The sequence below is a fragment of the Clarias gariepinus genome, chromosome 28 (genome assembly GCF_024256425.1).
Source record: "Clarias gariepinus isolate MV-2021 ecotype Netherlands chromosome 28, CGAR_prim_01v2, whole genome shotgun sequence".
NCBI lineage: Eukaryota > Metazoa > Chordata > Actinopteri > Siluriformes > Clariidae > Clarias > Clarias gariepinus.
The window spans coordinates 1,475,380-1,496,433 of record NC_071127.1 but is presented as its reverse complement, the minus strand read 5'-3'; the positions used below and the strand labels follow the sequence as shown (position 1 = coordinate 1,496,433).

Genomic DNA, 21,054 nt, shown 5'->3' with positions numbered 1-21,054 from the left:
AGGCGTTGCGGATCGTAAGACACTAGGAGTTCGCTCAGATACTGCGGCGCGAGACCATTTAATGCTTTATATGTCAAGAATAGTATTTTAAAATCAATGTGAAATTTCTCAGGGAGCCAATGAAGTGAAGATAGGATAGGTGTGATGTGCTCGTATCTTCTGGTTCTAGTGAGGACTCTCACTGCTGCATTCTGGACTAGCTGAAGCTTGTTTATGCACCTAGTTGAACAACCAGACAGTAAGGCATTACAATAGTCCAACCTAGAGGTGATAAAAGCATGAACTAGTTTTTTAGTTCTTGATTTAAGATATTTTGCTGGTGTCTGTTATATTGTGTGAATTGTAAATTTATTACACAATAAAAACTGTATATTGTATTTTGCATAATTAAGTTTATTCCATTATATATTTATGTTTACGTATGGGCTTGATTTACAAATTAGTGGTATTAGTAAACTGTAATGTTTTTAATATTGTTAACCTGCTGGTTTTAATGTTGTGGTGAATAGAGGTCAGTATGGACACTGGCTGCTCTCAGGTGGTGTTTGTTGTGGCTCATCACTGTATACTATTAATTAAGAATTTTTGATATGTTCAATAAAACTGCATCTCATTTATATCTGGTTTTAATCTCATTAAGGTCTTGTATTTGGCTTATTTGCATAAGCATATTGTAAAAAAATATCTAAAGAAATATTTAGTCAAATTCAATATATTATGAAGTATATTCTTAAATATAAAATTACAAACATTAAGATACACATTTAAATATATTTCTCAATATAAGTAAAAAGCGGCAATTCCTTATGTATTTTTTTTAATATATAAACATGTAATATATTAAAATAATTAATATGTGATATATTAATACAATATCAGGGTCAGGGGTAGCTCAGTGATTAAGGCATTGGACTACGGTTCAGAAGATCCCAGGTTCAAACCCCACAACCACCAAGTTGCCGCTGTTGGGCCCTTGAGCGCGGCCCTTAACCCTCAACTGCTCAGATGTATAATGAGATAAAAATGTAAGTCGCTCTGGATAAGAGCGTCTGCCAAATGACTAAATGTATATTATTCATTATATTGCGAATATATTTAGGTCAGAACACTAAATTATTCAATATACAATGACAGTAAATATATAGAGAAATATATTTTCTTTCAATAAGGGTTTATACTGTATCCTATACCAGTGAGCGTCACTGCCGTGCTCAGAGGGGGGTGGGACACGCCTCACACACCTACCTGTGTCTCTTAGAGTCGACACGACGCCACCAGGAGCTGCACAACCTGTACCACGGCAAAGGAGAGCGTCCCCCGGAGGAAGTGGCCCGCCTTGTAGGATTGCGCTTACCCACACAGCCTGGTGGTAAAGGCTGGGAGGAGTGAGGCGGAGGACTGGCTGTCAATCGAGGAACGACTTCTAAATGTACAGTGTGTGTGTCAATTTGTAAACAGTCTTGTCTTTAAATAAATACACTTATGTTTATGGCCTTGTCTTTATATATTTGTATATATATATATATATATTTCTCTCACACACACTTAAGCATGATGCATTACACCCAGAACAAGGTGTAGAATCTTATATATTTATTTATTTAGAGTTAGTTACTGATATAATTTTATCCAGCAGCTGCAAAACAGAGAAAGTAATCATGAACATCAAAGGAAACCCTGTGTGTTCTTCCACAGAGAAAGCCATCCCATAATATCCTATGGTAACCCACACACAGTATTAACAGTTTATTATGATCATTGAAGTTTTAATGACTGTGCATCTGTAAACCTATACACCTGCATTTGATGCGGTCACCACGGAAACCAAAGTCACTAAGCGGCGAATCTAACACAACAGCTGCGACAAAGCGTCCGGACAGTTTCTATATGTTTATTTACAAATCCTAATAAAACACTTCTGATTGATTATAAACAGTAAGAAGGTGCAGAAAAGCAAAATTTTAAAAAACTTTGCTGGTTATAAACATGACGCATACACTCACACCTTTCACACACACACACTCAGAGGAAATTAGAGATACAATAGACATGTATGTATAATAAGATCTGTTCAGCTTCTAATATCCAGTACGACCAAATCTGAAAAAAAACTTTGACATTTTCATGTGACACAGGAGGGGGGTGGGTGCTGTGAGGGGGGTGGGGGGTGTTGGGGTAGTTGTTTTTCTTGTTTGGCTGGTGGTTCTGTAGTAAGCACTTTGGTTGCCTCGGCTGCTCTAATGTTACCAGAAACAACTGACAGAGAGAGAGAGAGAGAGAAAGAGAGAGAGAGAGAGAATTAATGTAAAAAAAATCAAGGAAATAATCACAGTAGTGTGTGTGTTTGCGGGTAGCATTTTGTTACTGCCACTAGCATAGTGCTAGAGATGTAAACAGACCTGTTCAATGATGTAATGAGGTGATTAACTAACCAATGGAAAAACTAAGCCAGTTCTTAAAAGGTTTGATATTTAACCGGCACTAGCAACAGGTTCACTTTAGTGGAAAAAGGAGTAATTGATTATTACCTAGTCCCACCGCAGTCAGTAATGAGCAACAGTGGACACTACAGAGTCACACATCAACACTCACAGAAACGTCTGCCATGTGGAAGGCCCGGGTTCGATTCCCAGCCAGTGCCCAAACCCCCCAGCCACTGGATGCAGTACCGGTCCCAAGCCCGGATAAAATAGGAGGGTGCGTCAGGAAGGGCATCCGGCGTAAAACCTGTGTCAAGTTGTAGTGCGGACTGTATTCCGCTGTGGCGACCCCTTGTCGGGAGCAGCCGAAAGATCAAGAACCCAAGTATATACATTTTTAAAGAGCCTAAAAGACAGTGGCCACTACAGACTCTCACTGCAGTTAAGTTTGAATCTCGAATCTCAAATTTTACCTGGGAAAAAGCAAATCCATACTAGGTAACATGCCCTAGTAAAAGATGTCTTATGACACCTTAAAACTAATGTATATGGGTGTCATATGTATAAATGTTTTTGCAATCATATGAACAGCTATTTTGCATTATTTTGGGAAGACTAAAATATATCAATGTCTCTTTATCATGATAATAGAGAGTATCAAATAAAAAAAGAAAAGACCAAAACAATATACAGTCCAAAGCCCTTAATCAGTGCCTTTTCATAAATCTCTCATAATATTGCTCTGGTCTAAATCTTTGTATTAATTATAGACTACTATAGAATTAGAGTTTGTGTGTGTGTCATGCAAAGAAACAGCATCCTGTTCATGGTGTACACTGCCTCATGCCCTAAGTCTTCTGGGATTGGCTCAAGGCGATAAGGTGGTAGACAATGAACAAATAAACACATAAATTGAATAGATAGTTTAATAGACACTGTCTGTCTGACTGCATGATTCAATGAATAAACTAGCTTTTACTGATTGGTTTTTATTTAACTCTAATGCACTTGACAAACTTTCCGTGTGTACTTTTCTCTATCTTTGTGTAATAAGTGCATTTACTAACGTCAGTTTGCCCTTTTTCGTGCCTTTATTACAAACTATAAGTTCCATTTGACAGAAAGTAACAAAATAAAAGGAAAATTTTAATTATCTAAAAGCAAACTTTAAAGTTGTTAGAAATTGACTGCATAGTGTATTAATGTCATTAACACAGCTAAAGGAAGATACATACATTATATTTAAATGTTTAATCCCCTTTTCAGCCTACACTGTGAATGATTACTCAGTGTGATCACTAAAAACTTGAACAGTTCTTATGTTTGTGAGTTTAGTCAGATTATGACAGTTTATAATTTCTGGTGAAGATCAAACAACTTTTTATGGATAACTAATGCAAAAACCCAGGTAACTTTTAACTGTAAGATGAAAGAATTGAATGGACTAAAACACATAGATCTCTATATACTTTTTGACATCACTCTTATTTGGTTCCTCTCCATGGTGTGTTTAGTGTCAACTTGAGTGTCTTGAGTCCTGACTGAACTCAACCACACTGAACCATCAGCTTTGGGATGAACTGGAGCCTCCTTGACATCCCCATACAAGCACCTGAACTCTCTAAGGGCATTTTCTCACTGGGGTCTGGGAACCTTTCCCAAGCACACTGGATTTTTGTCTATGAGCATGCAATTGTTCCAAGCTCGAGAACGAATCCCTGGACCGATTGCAGAGGTGGTCTCGGGAACGATTCATGAGTTCCCGAGCACGGAAGACGGGACATAAGTACACGCTCGTGCTCAAAAGAGGAAGTGACGTGGTTACTGTTTAACTCCGTACACAAATAAACGTGGCTGCAAAAGAATCTCTGAAGTAATGCCAAAGTTCTGTGTTTGCTAGAAATTTAGACAGATGAAAACATCCAAAGACAATCAGACAATATACATAAAAACTCAGAAATTTTACGGAAGTATCTGTTAGTTCAGTATTTAGACACAGCACATGTGCGATACTGAAGTAAGTAAAAAATAAATAATAGAATAAAAACCATCTAGTGTGATTGAGTCGGAACCACTCTGCCCCACGACACCATCTACCTTCATCATCTGAACCGGACAGCATGGATAATGGTCCAGCAGTGAGCCTGCTGTAAGTTAATATTAAATACTAAAGTTATAAACGCTGTTAAAGAGAGTCTCATATTATCATGTCTTCTGGTGATTGTCTGTAGATCTTGTGGTGACATTTTAAATGCATATAATAAGATTATACAGGATGATCCTTTCACATTAACTCACAACAAAGTTAACTTAGAAAAATTCCCTGTTCAAAACAGAGAATGAAGATGAACTCAGTGTTGTACTGATGTAGCTATTAGAGTTACAGGTACTCTACTTATTTTATGTAGAACCTTTATGTATCTACTCCAGCACATCTCAGAGACACTTGTGAAAACTGAGATGCTGATGATCCACATAAGCTCCACACACAATTTCAGGTTATCTGTGACTGCTCTGTGATTGCTGTGACAAAATGTGGATGTTGGAAGAATTAAATTTGTACAAGCTGTTTATGGTTGCAACCTTCAGCTGATTTCTTGCTTTTTATACTTTCTTGCAGACAGACACTGGAGGAATCACAGACTGAGACCTCTGAAAGTAGCACAAGACCAGCTAACAACAGATGAAAGAGGAAAAACCTGACATGCAAGAGCAGTGGACTCATAATTCCTGGATGAAATCTCACATTTAGATGGAGGAGCGCTGGCTACAGATACAGAGGAAGAAACATCAAGTTTTACATCTGTTAAATTTATATATATATATATATATATATATATATATATATATATATATATATATATAGTTTGAGCACATTAGCAAAGTTTGAAAAGCTAAACTCAACAAGGTAAGGCAAAAAAGAGCACAAGCATCTCTCTTATAGGAATGTTTCTATATGTTGTCTTCTAGATAGGAGAAGCTATTGATCTTGATTTGGGAGCTATTCCTGGTCACAAGGACATGCTGCCATCACACATCCTCACCTTACAGAGTGGAGTTTTATCATTTCTCTTCAAATCATTCCTCAGTGCCTCCTGAGCCGCGCAATAGATGTGTCAGTAGACATGTTGTTCAGATCGCCGTTGATTTTGTCACAAAAAAACAAACAAAACATCCACATGGAGCATTAACAGGTCTAACAGTTTACCGGTTTACAGTTTACAGCCACCTACTGTTTCCGGTTGTGTAAATACGCATGTGTGCCCGGGATCGGAACCGATGTTACAATGTGCATCCAGACCTGCTTGGGGATTAGGGAGGGGAGAGAAATCGCACTCGGGAACGGAACAGAATAATCGTTCCCAGTGGTAAAACACCCTAATGCTCCTGTAGCTCAATACAGTGAACTTTAGTTAGATGTAAGCCCTTCTTAGTTCACTATTTTTGTTTAAGATTTGAAGCAAAGTGCGAAGACCTCACCAAGTTACCTAATACATAAATTATACTAAATTATCTTATTCAGTGACAAAAAACAAACAAACAGAATTACAGGCACAGATTGAGTCTACCGTAACATTTATTACATTTTAGTATGATAAAGTTTTTTTTAATAACTTAATTTATTGTACATATGAATTATTAACACAAACTATCATACTATTATCTTTCTCAAAATGCCGCAATTTAGCGTACAGCGTGCTGCGACTTGCTGCGAGCAACATTCAGGAATTTAAATAAATGTTTTGTGCTTCACTAAATATCCGCCAGATGGCGCATGGAAGGACTTTATCCAAAAGCCGGACCAAGTACTGTACAACGAAGAATTGTGTATAATTAGTTAGCCTAAATCAATATTGTTTCCAATGCTGAAGCAAACAATATATTTTTTTTGTTTTACAGTAGATCTTTCATGATGAATGAGTGTATATGTGCTTCATATTATTTTCATGATGATAAAATGAGATGCCCAAATTTGTGCTTTGAAATTCATAGTAAGTTTATAGTAGTTTTTGTAATGTCTTAACAGGGACAAAACAAAGAGATGGCATTGCCTCGGTTTAAATGGTCTTAAATTAAATTTATTTAATTACCTATAGGCTAACTTATAATCTGATAGTGTTAACTATGCAAATGTCCTGATTCGTGAATATGCCAACATATATTATAAATAAATAAAACTGTTCATCGCCGTGCGGAAACCCGCAGCTCGTACTTCCACTTTACAAAAGGCAGCATTTTGATCAAAAGGCTGCTAATCGCACGCAATTTATCGATAAAAATGCAGACATTCTTGGCCAGAAATGCACCAAAGACAAATACATGTACAGTACTGTATATAGGCTACTCGCGTTGTTTTCACGCGGTGAGATTGTGTGGATAAGTTGATAAGTGTATGTTGTGAAAGTATTTGTGGACATATAATTAGGAGAAAAATGTAAATTTAGAATGTCTTGAAACATAATGCAGTAACTCTATTTATTTGAACATGGTAAAGGTGCTAATGTTTTGTACATTCCTTTTTTTGTCCTTTCGGTTTGTGTTTTAGGTTTCACTGTTTTACATATAAAAAAAACATATGGACAACAATGTTCCAGAAGCGTTATTAAATATTTAATAAGGCACACACACAATTTAGTTTCAAATAGGTTTTATTAAATATACAATAATGCAGGCAGTATATGGCAAATGGTCACTCAAAATCTTTGCAAAAGTAAAAGTATTCTTTTTTTTTTTTTTACAAAAGAGGAAAACTCGATCTTTTCTAAGAAGTTAGTTAATTCTGTCTCTTATTTGCTTGTTGTTGCTCATTTTTAATCCTTTTCAAATGCAGATTGACCTGCATATCAGCTAGATAACTAGCGAATGCTTTAGTAATGGGCTCTAAAAGATAATGCATTATTGCAGAACGTGCGAGTTGATGCCCATGCACCGATTAGAAACCATTAAAATGTTGGATTTGAATTAGAATGACACACACATGTATGTGTGTGTATATATATATATATATATATATATATATATATATATATATACAGTGGTTTGAAAAACTATTTGCCCCCTTCCTGATTTCTTATTCTTTTGCATGTTTGTCACACAAAATGTTTCTGATCATCAAACACATTTAACTATTAGTCAAAGATAACACAAGTAAACACAAAATGCAGTTTTTAAATGATGGTGTTTATTATTTAGGGAGAAAAAAAATCCAAACCTACATGGCCCTGTGTGAAAAAGTAATTGCCCCCTGAACCTAATAACTGGTTGGGCCACCCTTAGCAGCAATAACTGCAATCAAGTGTTTGCGATAACTTGCAACGAGTCTTTTACAGCGCTCTGGAGGAATTTTGGCCCACTCATCTTTGCAGAATTGTTGTAATTTAGCTTTATTTGAGGGTTTTCTAGCATGAACCGCCTTTTTAAGGTCATGCCACAACATCTCAATAGGATTCAGGTCAGGACTTTGACTAGGCCACTCCAAAGTCTTCATTTTGTTTGTCTTCAGCCATTCAGAGGTGGATTTGCTGGTGTGTTTTGGGTCATTGTCCTGCTGCAGCACCCAAGATCGCTTCAGCTTGAGTTGACGAACAGATGGCCGGACATTCTCCTTCAGGATTTTTTGGTAGACAGTAGAATTCATGGTTCCATCTATCACAGCAAGCCTTCCAGGTCCTGAAGCAGCAAAACAACCCCAGACCATCACACTACCACCACCATATTTTACTGTTGGTATGATGTTCTTTTTCTGAAATGCTGTGTTACTTTTACGCCAGATGTAACGGGACACGCACCTTCCAAAAAGTTCAACTTTTGTCTCGTCGGGCCACAAGGTATTTTCCCAAAAGTCTTGGCAATCATTGAGATGCTTTTTAGCCAAAATTGAGACGAGCCTTAATGTTCTTTTTGCTTAAAAGTGGTTTGCGCCTTGGAAATCTGCCATGCAGGCCGTTTTTGCCCAGTCTCTTTCTTATGATGGAGTCATGAACACTGACCTTAATTGAGGCACGTGAGGCCTGCAGTTCTTTAGATGTTGTCCTGGGGTCTTTTGTGGCCTCTCGGATGAGTTGTCTCTGCGCTCTTGGGGTAATTTTGGTCGGCCGGCCACTTCTGGGAAGGTTCACCACTGTTCCCTGTTTTTGCCATTTGTGGATAATGGCTCTCACTGTGGTTCGCTGGAGTCCCAAAGCTTTAGAAATGGCTTTAGCACCTTTACCAGACTGATAGATCTCAATTACTTTTGTTCTCATTTGTTCCTGAATTTCTTTGGATCTTGGCATGATGTCTAGCGTTTGAGGTGCTTTTGTTCTACTTCTCTGTGTCAGGTAGCTCCTATTTAAGTGATTTCTTGATTGAAACAGGTGTGGCGGTAATCAGGCCTATATATATAATATATTTTATATATATATATATATATATATATATATATATATAAAATATACATACGAAAGACCAACAACAAACAAATGTATATATATATATATATATATATATATATATATATAAACATAAACCAATTAAAATATTGGAGTGTATATATACAAAGTGTATATATATACATATATATATATATATATATATATATATATATATATATATATATACTTTATGGGTGAACATGACCAAATTACATCTTGAAATTACTGTCATTTTAATTCAATTCCAATATTTTAATGGTTTGTGAGCAGTGCAGTAATTCGGTCATGTGTACCCCATGGGTAAACACAATGATTTGGGAATTAAATTACACACGAATATACATAATATATATATACTATATATATTATGTATATATATTAGTGCTGTCAAAATTAGTGCGTTAACGCATGCGATTAATTTAAAATATTTAACGCATTAAAAAAAATTAACGCAATTAACGCGGTTGCAGTTTTTTTTATTTCCTGTTGTGGCCGACGTGTGTTCAACGTGCAAAGAAGTATGGATAAGACCAAGGAAGGACTTTTAGACGGAAAGTTTCAGTATAAAACTCTGCCGGGTGGTTCTGTGGATAAAACAAAAGTAATCTGTACATTTTGCAAAGCCGAATTTAAATACCAGAGAAGTAATTCGTCTTTGACATATCACTTAAAAGCAAAACACCCCACCGAAACAATCTTTACAGGGCCTCGCCAATGTAAATTGCATTGATTGTTTTGAAATTCAAATGACACAAATGGCACATACCTGTGTTTTTATTTCTGTAATAAATATGGCTTTCAAGCCAACAGTTAATTTGGAGAATATCGATGATTTATTGCAGGTATATTGTTTACATGAGAAAATCTGTGTTACAAGTTAAACAAAAATTCCAATAAACAATCATATTTGAATTTAAATAGGCTTATTGTATTGAGTTTACATTAATTATTTACATTTACATATCCAAAAAGTTTCAGTGTTTTAATTGTGATTAATCGCGATTAATTGCAAAAAATCGTGCGATTAATTAGTTAATTTTTTTTAATCGATTGACAGCACTAATAAATATACAATATATATATATATATATATATATATATATATATATATATATATATTATTATTATTATTATTATTATTATTATTATTATGAATTATAATAAATGGTGCAGAGGTGTTTAATAAACCGAAAAAAGAACAAAAAGTATGGACAGCTATTTAATAAATTATATATAAATATAATAATTATATTATTTTAACATTAGTAAATACTGTAGTACTACACTGTAAAAAGAAGACTGGCCTTAATTAACAATTGTTAAATTAATATTAGTGACAAGTGCATAATAAAATTTGCAAACTGCATTCTGGAGTCAAATTAAGCTGATTTATACAAATGCTGATTATTTATTAATTCCATTTCAAGTAAATGTTTTTCAGTTTAAAATCAGCGGGGAAAAAATGGGGAAATTTTAATTAAATATTTCTGCTACAGTACTTATGAATGGAGCAAGAACAGGCAAAGCCCGGAGATTCTGCGTGCTGTCGCGTTATAGCACATATTTTTATGTTTGTTGCATTTCATGTCTGTAGTTTTTACTGATAAATCTGCTCATATCTGCGTACTCTTTTATCAGCCTTTTGATCTTAGTTCTTATCTTAGTACTTAAACGAATTCATAATCACAGTTTTAACATTACAGAACAAATGTAGAATTTAAATTAAATTAAATCTTATTAGGATTGAATTTAAGCAAAGTAAATGTTAACACAGTAAGCCTTTAGATTTTATCATGTGTAATCGTGTGTTTTGTGAGCGCGATGTAATCAGCTTTAATTATTGATAATTAATTAATTATTAAATAGTGGACATAAACAGAAAAAAAACAATATTATTCATTTGATTATTATTATCATGTTCTTGTGCTGTTTGGGTTCAGCGTTAAATGATTATTTGAAACTGAAACCCTTCGTGTAGGTTCATGCCACGAGTCATTTTATCATAGAAAAGATTATTACGTTGGGCTCGGACCACTAAGCGTCTGTGGATTCCAAAATTGACATTTTTACCATTTTTTAATCGCTGGAGTGGAAGAGATGGGCGCCTAGTGAGTTTTGCTACAGGAATGGGCACAAGTGAGTTTTGCTACAGGAATATCGCAAAATGAGTAGCAAAAGTCAGAGCGCCGGGATTTGAGGTTGTACTGCCAGATCTGAGAGGTTGTGAGCGCCGACTTGTGGTTGTACAGCGAAACTGAAGTAAAGCGCAAAGATAAATGAAAAACACAGGTGTTCTGAGTATTGTCTATGTGTGCAAATCGATAGATGCAGCTTTTCACATCAGAGCTGTGAGTATAAATTTCAACTTACAGATACAAATATTAATTTTACAAGTTCTCACATTCGAATTTGCAAGCTCTCGGGTTTTGCTACTGTTTTACCTTCATAGTATTTAGCTAGACAAGTTAATTCATTTGTGTAATTAATTTTAATTGATTATTGCATGCTAATTTAAAGCTTTTATTTTACAATTGACAAAAGTCAATCAACAATAAAAATCTCACTGCATTTAAATACATTTTGTTATTGTTAAGTGGACACAGAGTACACTATAAAGAAACTGCACTAAATGTATAATATAACTACAGTAAATATAAATGTAATGAAAAATAGAAGCAAGCCTACCTGAAGCAAGAAACTGGTCAGTTATACACACATTTAACTCTGCACTCCCGAAACATGCAAATTATGTTGTTTAAATAATAATAATAATAATAATAATAATAATAATGATAATAATAATCAATACCAAAATTCTATTTGAATTTTAATTAAGTTTTCATTTATTTTTAGTTTTTTATTCCTTCTTGAGAAAACTATTCCAAACTCCATAAATTTACCTAGTTTTATTCTTTCTGATTATACTTTTTCACAGCCCTCTTTAAATCCTATTTCTTTGCCTCTTTAACTCTTTTATACAGTATATCATTAAATTTCTCCTCTGCCTGTTTCCTGGCTGCTTCTTCTGTCTCTCTCCTCAGTTTCTCCAGCTCTCTGTTGTGCTGATCTCTAATGAAGGCAAGATTTCTCTCCGTTTCCTCATTGTGTTTACTTTCTTCTTCTTCTTTGTGATTTTTGAACTCTTCCTGTTGTTTCTGTAGTTTTGTTTGCATTTCCTTTCTGTTTATCTTCCTTTTTTTGCAACTTCAGTTGTTTTTCCATGTTTCTTATCTTCTCATTAAATTTTTTGCTTTCCTTTTCTTTTAATTCCTTCTCCTTCTTTTCTTTCTGTCTGTCCTTGTCATACAGCCGCTCCCTTTTAATCAGATCTAAACTCCATTTTTTCTCCATATCAGTCATTCTTTTCTCCCATTTCTTCTCCTGCTCTTTTCTCTTCGCCTTCTCTCCTCTCATCCTCCTCTCCCACTCTTGTTGTTGAGATAATTGAAGGTCTTGTAGTTTTCTCCTCTTTCTTTCCTCCTCTTGATCTCTCTGTTTCTTTTCCTTCTCTCTTTGTCTCTCCCAATTCTCTTTTCTTCTCTCTTCTGCCTCTTGTCTTTCTTTTTGGCTCTGCATCTCTCTCCTTATTGCCTCTATTTCAGCTTCATGTTTCTTCTTCAGCTCATCTTTCTCTCTCTCTATCTGCTCCTCTCTCTCCTTTTCTTTTTCTAGGGCTTTCTCAACCTCCTCAAACATTTCATTAGTGTAGCAGCTTCCTCTGTTTACCCTCAACATCAAGTCGATGTTATTTAGAAGAGTCAGGACCTGAGTCTTGCTGGATTTATCATTGTTGTTAAAAACATGATATCTGTTACCAAAGTCTGATAAAAGCCTCTTTAACTTTGTCCCAGACCTTTCCAGGTACTGTTCAACTGTCTTTCCTTTCAGCATATCACCTCCTGTGAAGAGCACAATAGTGTATATGTTGGATTTCTGACCAAATATTTGTTTAATGATTCTCACTGCCTCTCTCTCCTCCTGTGTGAAGTGTCCTATTCTCAGCACCAGTAGGAATACGTGAGGGCCAGGTGCTGCCATAGAGATGCAGTTAATAATCTCTTTTCTGATCTCATCATTATCAGTACTCGTGTCAAACAGTCCTGGAGTGTCGATCACAGAAATCTGTCTCCCACAGACTTTTGCTGTCTCTTTCTGACACTCACTGGTCACTGATTCATCAGACACATCTTCAGTAAATACTTCTTTACCCAGAATGGTGTTTCCTGATGCACTCTTTCCTACTCCAGTCTTCCCCAGGAGCACAATCCTGAGCATGTCAGGGGGCATTAATGAGTCTGTACAGAGAGAAAATAGACCTTTAAAAGCGACAAATATGAGAAAATATGATAGTTTTACTATAAAATAATATCATAAATGTTGTTGAAAAAATCTAATTACAATTGATAAAGATGTTTACATTAATGGGCATGATGCAGAATACAATGGTGTTATTATTATTAATATTATTATAAAATTATTGGAAGTCAAACAAAGCAAGGCAGTTTCTAAGTTTTGTAAGTTGGTTGTAAGTGAGGTACATACACACCCCTGGGTGTTAAGAGTTTACAGCGCTACTGGTGTACTGTGTGGACTGTAGAAGGAGGATCTGAGCTTGTATGTACTAGTGTGTGATCAAATAGAGATCCTTCAGGAATGCTTCCAGGATGAGAAACCAATGGTTCTCACAATCCCCTGGAGAGGGTACAGTATGGTCAGTGACCTGTGTACACAGGAAGTGTGCAAGATAATACTTCAACTCTTGCACAGCCCATCTCAGAGGCATCAGTATTGATGAGGATTAAAGTCCAAGTTAATCATAACAGGTGAGCTGGTGAGATATCCTTTAAGGACCCAAAATGTCTGCTCTTCTTGCTACACTGTAAAAAAAAAAAAAAAAAAAAAGTCCTAATTTTACGGAAAATAACTTTAAAATTTGATAGTAGTTTTCCTTTTTTTAAAAACTACATACAAATCTCTGTAAAATTACAGATATTATCTGTAAATTACTACAGTAAGTTTACTATTTTTTATGTATTATTTCAATACTGAAAAATTCACTTTTTTTACATTTTTAACAGTAAAAATACCATATTATTTTTACTGTGTTTTTTCTGTTTTTGTAAATTACGTATAACCTTATGTAAAATTACAATAATTAATTGTAATTAAATACAAAACTCATTAGATAAAGGTTAATGTCCATACTAAAAATTTATTGTTTTTCTTTGTAATTTTAAGGTAACTCATATAAGTTTATATTACTTCGACATTTAAGTTCTAAATGCAAGTTTAGCTTTTTTTCATGACTTTTTAAAAGATTATCCCTACATTATCACTTACATGCTGGCTATATTATCTGCTTCATGCCTTCAAAGAATGTGAAGAGAATTTAGGAGACTGATACTTATCAAAAAAAAAATTTGTTTTGATGACATGTTTTGAAATATCACCATGGTAATCTAGCCATCAGCTTTCCTAATGCAGGCCTGAATATTCTGACACAAGGATAATGTATTTGCTGTGTAACTGTTTTAAAGCAGCGCTTTAAGTTACATTTTGATATTTTGCTTGTTTAGCGTGCGCAGAGGCGGTCTGACTGTGATATGTGGAATATGATTAGGAAAATCGGTGGGAAGCAAATGCATAAAGGTATTCCAGTCTTAATAAAAGAAGGTAAAAATAAAATGACAAACACAGAAAAGGCAGAGGAGTTGGTAGAAACTTTTGTTAAGGTTCACAGTAGCAATAATATATCAGATAGCATGAGAGTGCAAAGGGATCAAAATTTTAAAAGATAATCCTAATACAAAAAAAACTGTCTGGGTGTACATTGGATGCAGATTTAACTATGTATGAACTAAAACAGGTGCTACAATGTGTGAAACGTGATGAACAAGATGGCATTTGTTATGAAATGATAAAACATCTTTCTGATGCATCTCTAAATATTATTTTAAGGATGTTTAATAAGGTATGGGAGCTGGGAAAACTCCCTGCGTCTTGGAAACATGAAGTGATCATTCCAATTGCGAAGCCTGGTAAGGATCCCACAGTAGCATCAAGTTATAGACCCATAGCGTTAACATCTAACCTATGTAAAGTAATGGAAAAGATTATAGTATCTCAACTAAATTATGTAATAGAAAGTAAAAACCTTTTAAGTCACTATCAGAGTGGCTTTAGAAAAAGACGAAATACTATGGATTCTGTATTATGTTTAGAGTCTGAAATTAGAAAGGCAGTGGCGAATAAGGAGTATAGTAGGGGTCTTTTTTGATGTGGAAAAGGCCTATGATATGCTTTGGAAAGAGGGAGTTTTAATAAAATTAGACAATATGGGAATCAAAGGGAAAATGTATAATTGGATAATGGACTTTTTGTTTAATAGAACTATTCAAGTTAGGGTCGGAACTAGTTTCTTTAGGATATACTTGATAGATAATTGGACCCCACAGGGTAGTGTGTGCAGTCCAGTGCTATTTACTATAATGATAAATAATATATTTTCAATGATTGGACAAGGACTAGGCAAGTCATTATATGCAGATGATGGTGCCCTGTGGAGAAGGGGGAAGAAATGTTAAGTATGTGGAGAAAAGCATGCAGAAAGCAGTGGAAAAGTTACATTTAGGCATTTGGCAGACGCTCTTAACCAGAGCGACTTACATTCTTTTCTCATTACACATCTGAGCAGTTGAGGGCCTTACTCAAGGGCCTAACAGTGGCAACTTGATGGTTGTGGGGTTTGAACCTGGGATCTTCTGAACCGTAGTCTAATGCCTTAACCACTGAGCTACCCCTGGCCAATAAATGGAGTCAATAAATGGAGCTTTAGGTTGTCCGTAGAAAAAAACAAAGTGGTATGTTTCTCAAGGAAGAGGAAATCCCCTAATATCAAAGTAAACCTTTATGGGCAAACTTTAGAGCAGGTAACAGAAATTAGGTTCTTCGGAGTATGGATAGATACAAAGCTAACTTTTACATCCTATATAAAGAAAGTTCAAAATAAATGTAAAAAAGGAATAAATATTTTAAGATGCTTAGCAGGGGTAGATTGGGGTTCAACTCGACAAGCATTACAAAAACTATATTGTGCAATGATAAGACCAATTATAGATTATGGTAATATAGCTTACAGCTCAGCATCAGAATCTTTGTTAAAAAAAAAGTCAGTGTTATTCAGTCTCAAGCATTAAGGATAGGAAGCGGGGTATTTCGAACATCCCCAGTCTCAGCAATGCAGATGGAAATGGCAGAGATGCCATTAAAATTTAGGACATTTAAGGTAAAGATGGCATATTGGAATTCTGTAAGGGGGCATGTAGACACCCATCCAGTTAAAGAAGTACTCCAAAAATGTTGGGAACATGAGTATACCAAATACAGGAGCTTTAAGTGGAACGCAGATATGGAGGCCAAGAAAATAGGAATTGATTGCATAAAAACAAGCCCTACAGTAGTAACCTCCTTGGTTGTTTCAAATGCTATTAGTAGACTTACAGTTGCAAGGTAAAATTAACGATAAGAATAGGTGTATGACTAAAGAGGAAATAGTAGATATTTGAAACAAAAATATTTCAATCGCATTCAAATATATACAGATGGATCAAAAAATCCAGATTGCGGGTACACAGCAGCTGCAATATATATTCCATATTTCAAGCATAGTGTTGTGAAGAGGTCAAGTAATCATGTATCCGTTTTTACGACAGAAATGATGGCAATTTTAATGGCAATGCAGTGGGTAGAGGAAATTCGGCCCATAAGTGTGGCTGCATGTTCTGACTCATATTCAGCCTTCAGCAGTTTAAATAGCGGGAATTCTTCATCTAGACAGGATATTCTGTTTGAAATTTTGCAAAATATTTTTAGAATTAATCATATGGGAGTAAGTGTAGAATTTGTATGGATCCCTGCCCATGTAGGGATAGAAGGGAAAGTTGGCCAAAACAGCATTGAGAAAAGAGGAGGTTAAAATAGAAATTCCATTATGGAAATCAGAAATAAAAAGTATAATTAAAGCTGCAGTCATAAGATTATGGCAAGAGGACTGGAAAAAAGAGTCAAAAGGAAGACATCTATTTAACATCCAATCAAAAGTGGGGAAAGAAAGGAAGGCATATGGAAACAGAAAAGAAGACACAGTTATAACTAGGGTCTGTATAGGACACTCCAATTTTAATTGCTCCCTGTACATGATAGGGAAAAATAAATCAGAGTGCTGCACTCATTGTGGAAGAACAGAAACGGTTGAGCATGTATTATTACACTGTGAAGCTTATAGAATGGAGAGAAATCAGCTTGTAGATAAACTAAGAGATCTGGAAATTAATGTCATCTCAGTCAAAGATATATTTCAGAATGCAGAGTTTTTGAGGGATACAGGTTTAATTAACAGGATATATATATATTTTATTTATATTTTATTTTTTTATGTTTTTTTTTTTTTTCCTGAGGTTTCACACTCTAACTCAGTAGGTGGCGAAAATGTACCATAAGTTGGTTTGCCACCTGCCATTAAACTTAAAGAAGAAGAAAGAAGAAGAAGGCGGTCAGACTCTGCAGCCAGTAAAAGGTTGTCTGTGTAAATTCAGAGGAGTGAAGACACGCTGCTGAGCTACAGGTGAGAAGGAAAGCTGTCTCTGAGGGACAGAGGAGAAGACTCTGAAATGTCACATCGTGTTTCTGTGGGAGAAAAAATACCTGCAAGCTCAAGAGACAATGCCAGTTAGAGTTTTTTTATTGTTATTTTAATTCTTATTGTTGTTGCTGTAAACAAAGCTCATTTATTAATACTGTCAAGTTCGTCTGTCGCAAATCTCAGATTACGTTTTTACTAGTGCTGTTTTAATAAATGTGTTAAATCGTATAAATTTTAGGAAAAATCTGTATAATAATGGTGTTTCACTGCTAAACATATAGTGTTGTTGCTTTATTGAAGGTCTTCAATCGTATAAATTTAGGAAAAAATAATGACGTTTCTCTGTAAAAGACAAAATGTTTTTGAGCATAATATGAACTAGAGTATTTTACCTTAATTTTACGTTTTTTGTTTGGCAGTCATGTGACCGTTTTTTACGCTTTTTTTTTTTTTTTTTTTTTTACAGTGTTGATCCATTGCACCCACTTTCACTGGCCCTTTTTGGTCAGGTCTGGAAACAAGGATGCTACAGAAAAAAAGACAGGGATAAAGCATTTGTAATATCCTTCTAACCTATTTCTAAGACATCTGATCTTCCTTTTCTGTTGCGTCAGGACTACTTGGCCAATCCAATATCCAATGTATTGCACCTCAATCAGTCCCAGGTAACATTTTTGGAGTTCATGATGAGCCAAACCCTCCAGAGAGCACCAGCACCTCCAATTAACAACTAGAACTTGACTAATGCTAGTCAAAGGAGAGAACCTCCTCTTACTGTCTGTGACAGTGGTGATGGCAGGTTTGGGTCATGCCTCTGGCAATAGGGCCACTAGCCAGTCACCCTTTTGTAAGGTCCAGTGTAGAGATGAAGCAGCCTCTCTCCAATTGCTTGATCAGTTTATTCATGCAGTGAATTCTTACATCTGGTTGAGTCTTCTGAAATCATTGCAAAGGCTCTTCTTAGGTTTGGGTTCTGTTCCCTTTCAAAAGCTACACTTCAGCGTTTCCTGTGAGTAGGCGAAAGAAACCTTCTCTCTCACTTCCGCGGAGATGGAAACTATAAATATAAATTTATATAAATAAATAAAATAATAAAATCCCCCAAAGGCTAAAAGTTAACTCTTTCATGGAATAAGCCCTATTCATCCTGTGTTTTTGTGCTATTGACATTGATCTGTTCGAATGGCATTGATGCGAAAAGCGTGGGCATCCTCCCTGGAAAAATCCACACACCCGACCAAGCCGTGTAGACTAACATCTTCATTGGTGAGAAAGGAGCTTTTTCAGGCAGCGGGTCAGGCTGGTGCTGTCCTGCACACAATGTCTTGCAGGCATACCAGGCTGACCTACTGAGAGATCTGAGCACTGGCACGAGGCCGTGGTTCAATCTCTGGTGTTCGGAGAGCAGCGGTCTCCAGCAAAATGTTACACACCTAACCTTTGACGTGTCCAAGAGGTTTGCTCTCCTCAGCGATGCACCCACTGAGAAACCTGAAAGAGCTCTGGTTATATGAGACTGAAATTAGCTAGACCTTTAAGAATGCCAGCGGTAGTGGTAAGGTGTATCCCAGGAGCCAGAGCACCGGACATAGCAGGTAATCTTAGGGCTCTAGTACAGCATAGGTTCTCTAAGATAGTAGTACATGCTGGAGCTAGTGATATACGGCTTTGTCAGTCAGAGGTTAGCAAGAATAACTTTATAGAGGTGTTTAAACGAGCGAAGGCGATGTCCGATGAAGTCATGTGCTCTGGTCCCATCCCAATGAGACGTGGTGACATAGTTTACAGCTGGTTATGTTCGCTGAACCACTGGATATCCAGGTGGTGCTCCGAAAAAACATGGGCTTCATAGATAATTGAAAGACCTTTGAGGGCAAAGCTGGCCTGTTAGGGTGGGACGGTGTCCATCCCACTCGGGAAGGTGCTGCTCTCGTTTCTTGTTGTATAGCTTATAGTCTCAGAGAAGGCCATAATCTGTGACAATCCAGAGCCCAGGCCAGGGAGCAGACAGACAGGCTAAACAAACCGTCTGCTAGCTGCATAGAGTCGTCACTCAGGGTTCACTATATTGAGACTGTGTCTGTTCCCCGAGCTAATCACAAATTTAGAAAGACTCAGAATGTCTGTTTTAGTAACTTAATTAACATAGATACCACAAATTCGGATCACACCGGCACCTCTGATCTGAAGCTAGGACTGTTAAATATTAGATCTCTCGCAACTCAAGCAGTTATTGTTAATGAAACTATCACGGATCAGGAATTTGATATTCTCTGTTTAACTGAAACCTGGATTAAACAGCTACAAGTATGTAGCTTTAAATGAAGCTAGTCCTCCTGGACACAGCTACTGTACATAGACCAGCCTCGGTTAACTGGTAAAGGAGGAGACATCATTATTTACAATGATAATTTGATTATTGTACAAAAACACAGACACAAATTGAACTCATTTGAAGTTCTTTATAGTAACATAACAAATGTAGCTACGAATATGAAGGCAGCACAGTCGATCCCGCTAATCATCATTTACAGACCTCCAGGGCCGTATTCTGAATTTCTTTGTGAATTTGCAGATTTCCTCTCAAACCTAGTCATTTCTATAGACGAAGCGTTAATTGCTGGAGATTTTTTTTTAAGTGTCCTTTTTGACTACAGTCTCTGATGAGGCATGTCTGATTCCAACTAATGAGTTTGGTTTGGAATCATATAATCAGAAGCTGACTAAGCCCATTCAGTCCATTTTTCAAGGACCCACAAGCTGATCAGAAAATGGCATAAATACAGGAAACAGCAGCAGTCAGAGATATTTCCAACTAATAAGTGAAAACTTTATTTTCTTTAATAGATAATTGTATTTATTTTTATCCACACTTCAAGTGCAGTGAATATTATGAAAATCTTTAAATTGAATTCAAATGTATAACACAAGAATAAAAAAAAAAAAACATTTCATGGCAACTTCACTGTAATGGGAAAGAATTAGGCTAATGCTAAACATAGTTAACTTATTTGAATCATTTAAAACATTTGATACAATGCTCTTAAAAACTGTGTTAATGTTTTCCTATGGTTATTACTTATAATATTCTCTCATATAATAATATAATTTTAATTTTAGTTATTATTTTCTAATAACTTTATGACTTATAATCCATTTCAATGTTTAATTCATATATTATAAATCTCTTAAATCTTACCAACACTTATTTTTGTACAAACTTCTATTGTAATAAAAGGCAGATTTGATTCTTACCTTTGCTCGACGCCATTTCGTGACAGTGATGAGGTTAAAAATGAAAGCAAGTTTTAGATTCCTGGAATATGAAAGCCTTCAAAAATAATTAACCATTAACCATCTCATCTCCTTATCCTGTTTATGTTCACTACTAAATAGGAGCAAGTGTTATTTATCAGTTCCAGCACTGTTCCTTTATCTCTATAACTTATGGACTTTTATCCCTCTAGTGCTGATTATGCTCTACTCATTAATGTGTGCTGTATTTATCGTATTGTCCCATTGTTTATATTTGTTAACATGTTTACTGTGTGTTTAACCTTTTCTCCCTTAGTATTTCTGC

At 35.7% G+C, this 21,054-nt stretch overlaps 1 protein-coding gene across 1 annotated transcript; it reads right to left on the bottom strand.

Annotated features, from left to right (window-relative positions):
- Nucleotides 1-11,781: 11,781 nt before the first annotated feature.
- Nucleotides 11,782-20,745, bottom strand: LOC128515576 (GTPase IMAP family member 4-like). Its single transcript, XM_053489666.1, has 3 exons — nucleotides 20,730-20,745; nucleotides 12,169-13,149; nucleotides 11,782-11,900 (listed from the first exon to the last, which is right to left on the bottom strand). Exons 1-3 carry the CDS (start codon nucleotides 20,743-20,745, stop codon nucleotides 11,782-11,784), a joined length of 1,116 nt encoding a protein of 371 aa, XP_053345641.1.
- Nucleotides 20,746-21,054: the final 309 nt, after the last annotated feature.

Bases quoted from the DNA above. Each gene is read 5' to 3' on its own strand.
- LOC128515576 (XM_053489666.1), bottom strand. The intron at 11,901-12,168 runs GTTTAGATCTGA...CCTTCATTAGAG, and splicing joins TGATATGGAGAAAAAATGGA to ATCAGCACAACAGAGAGCTG.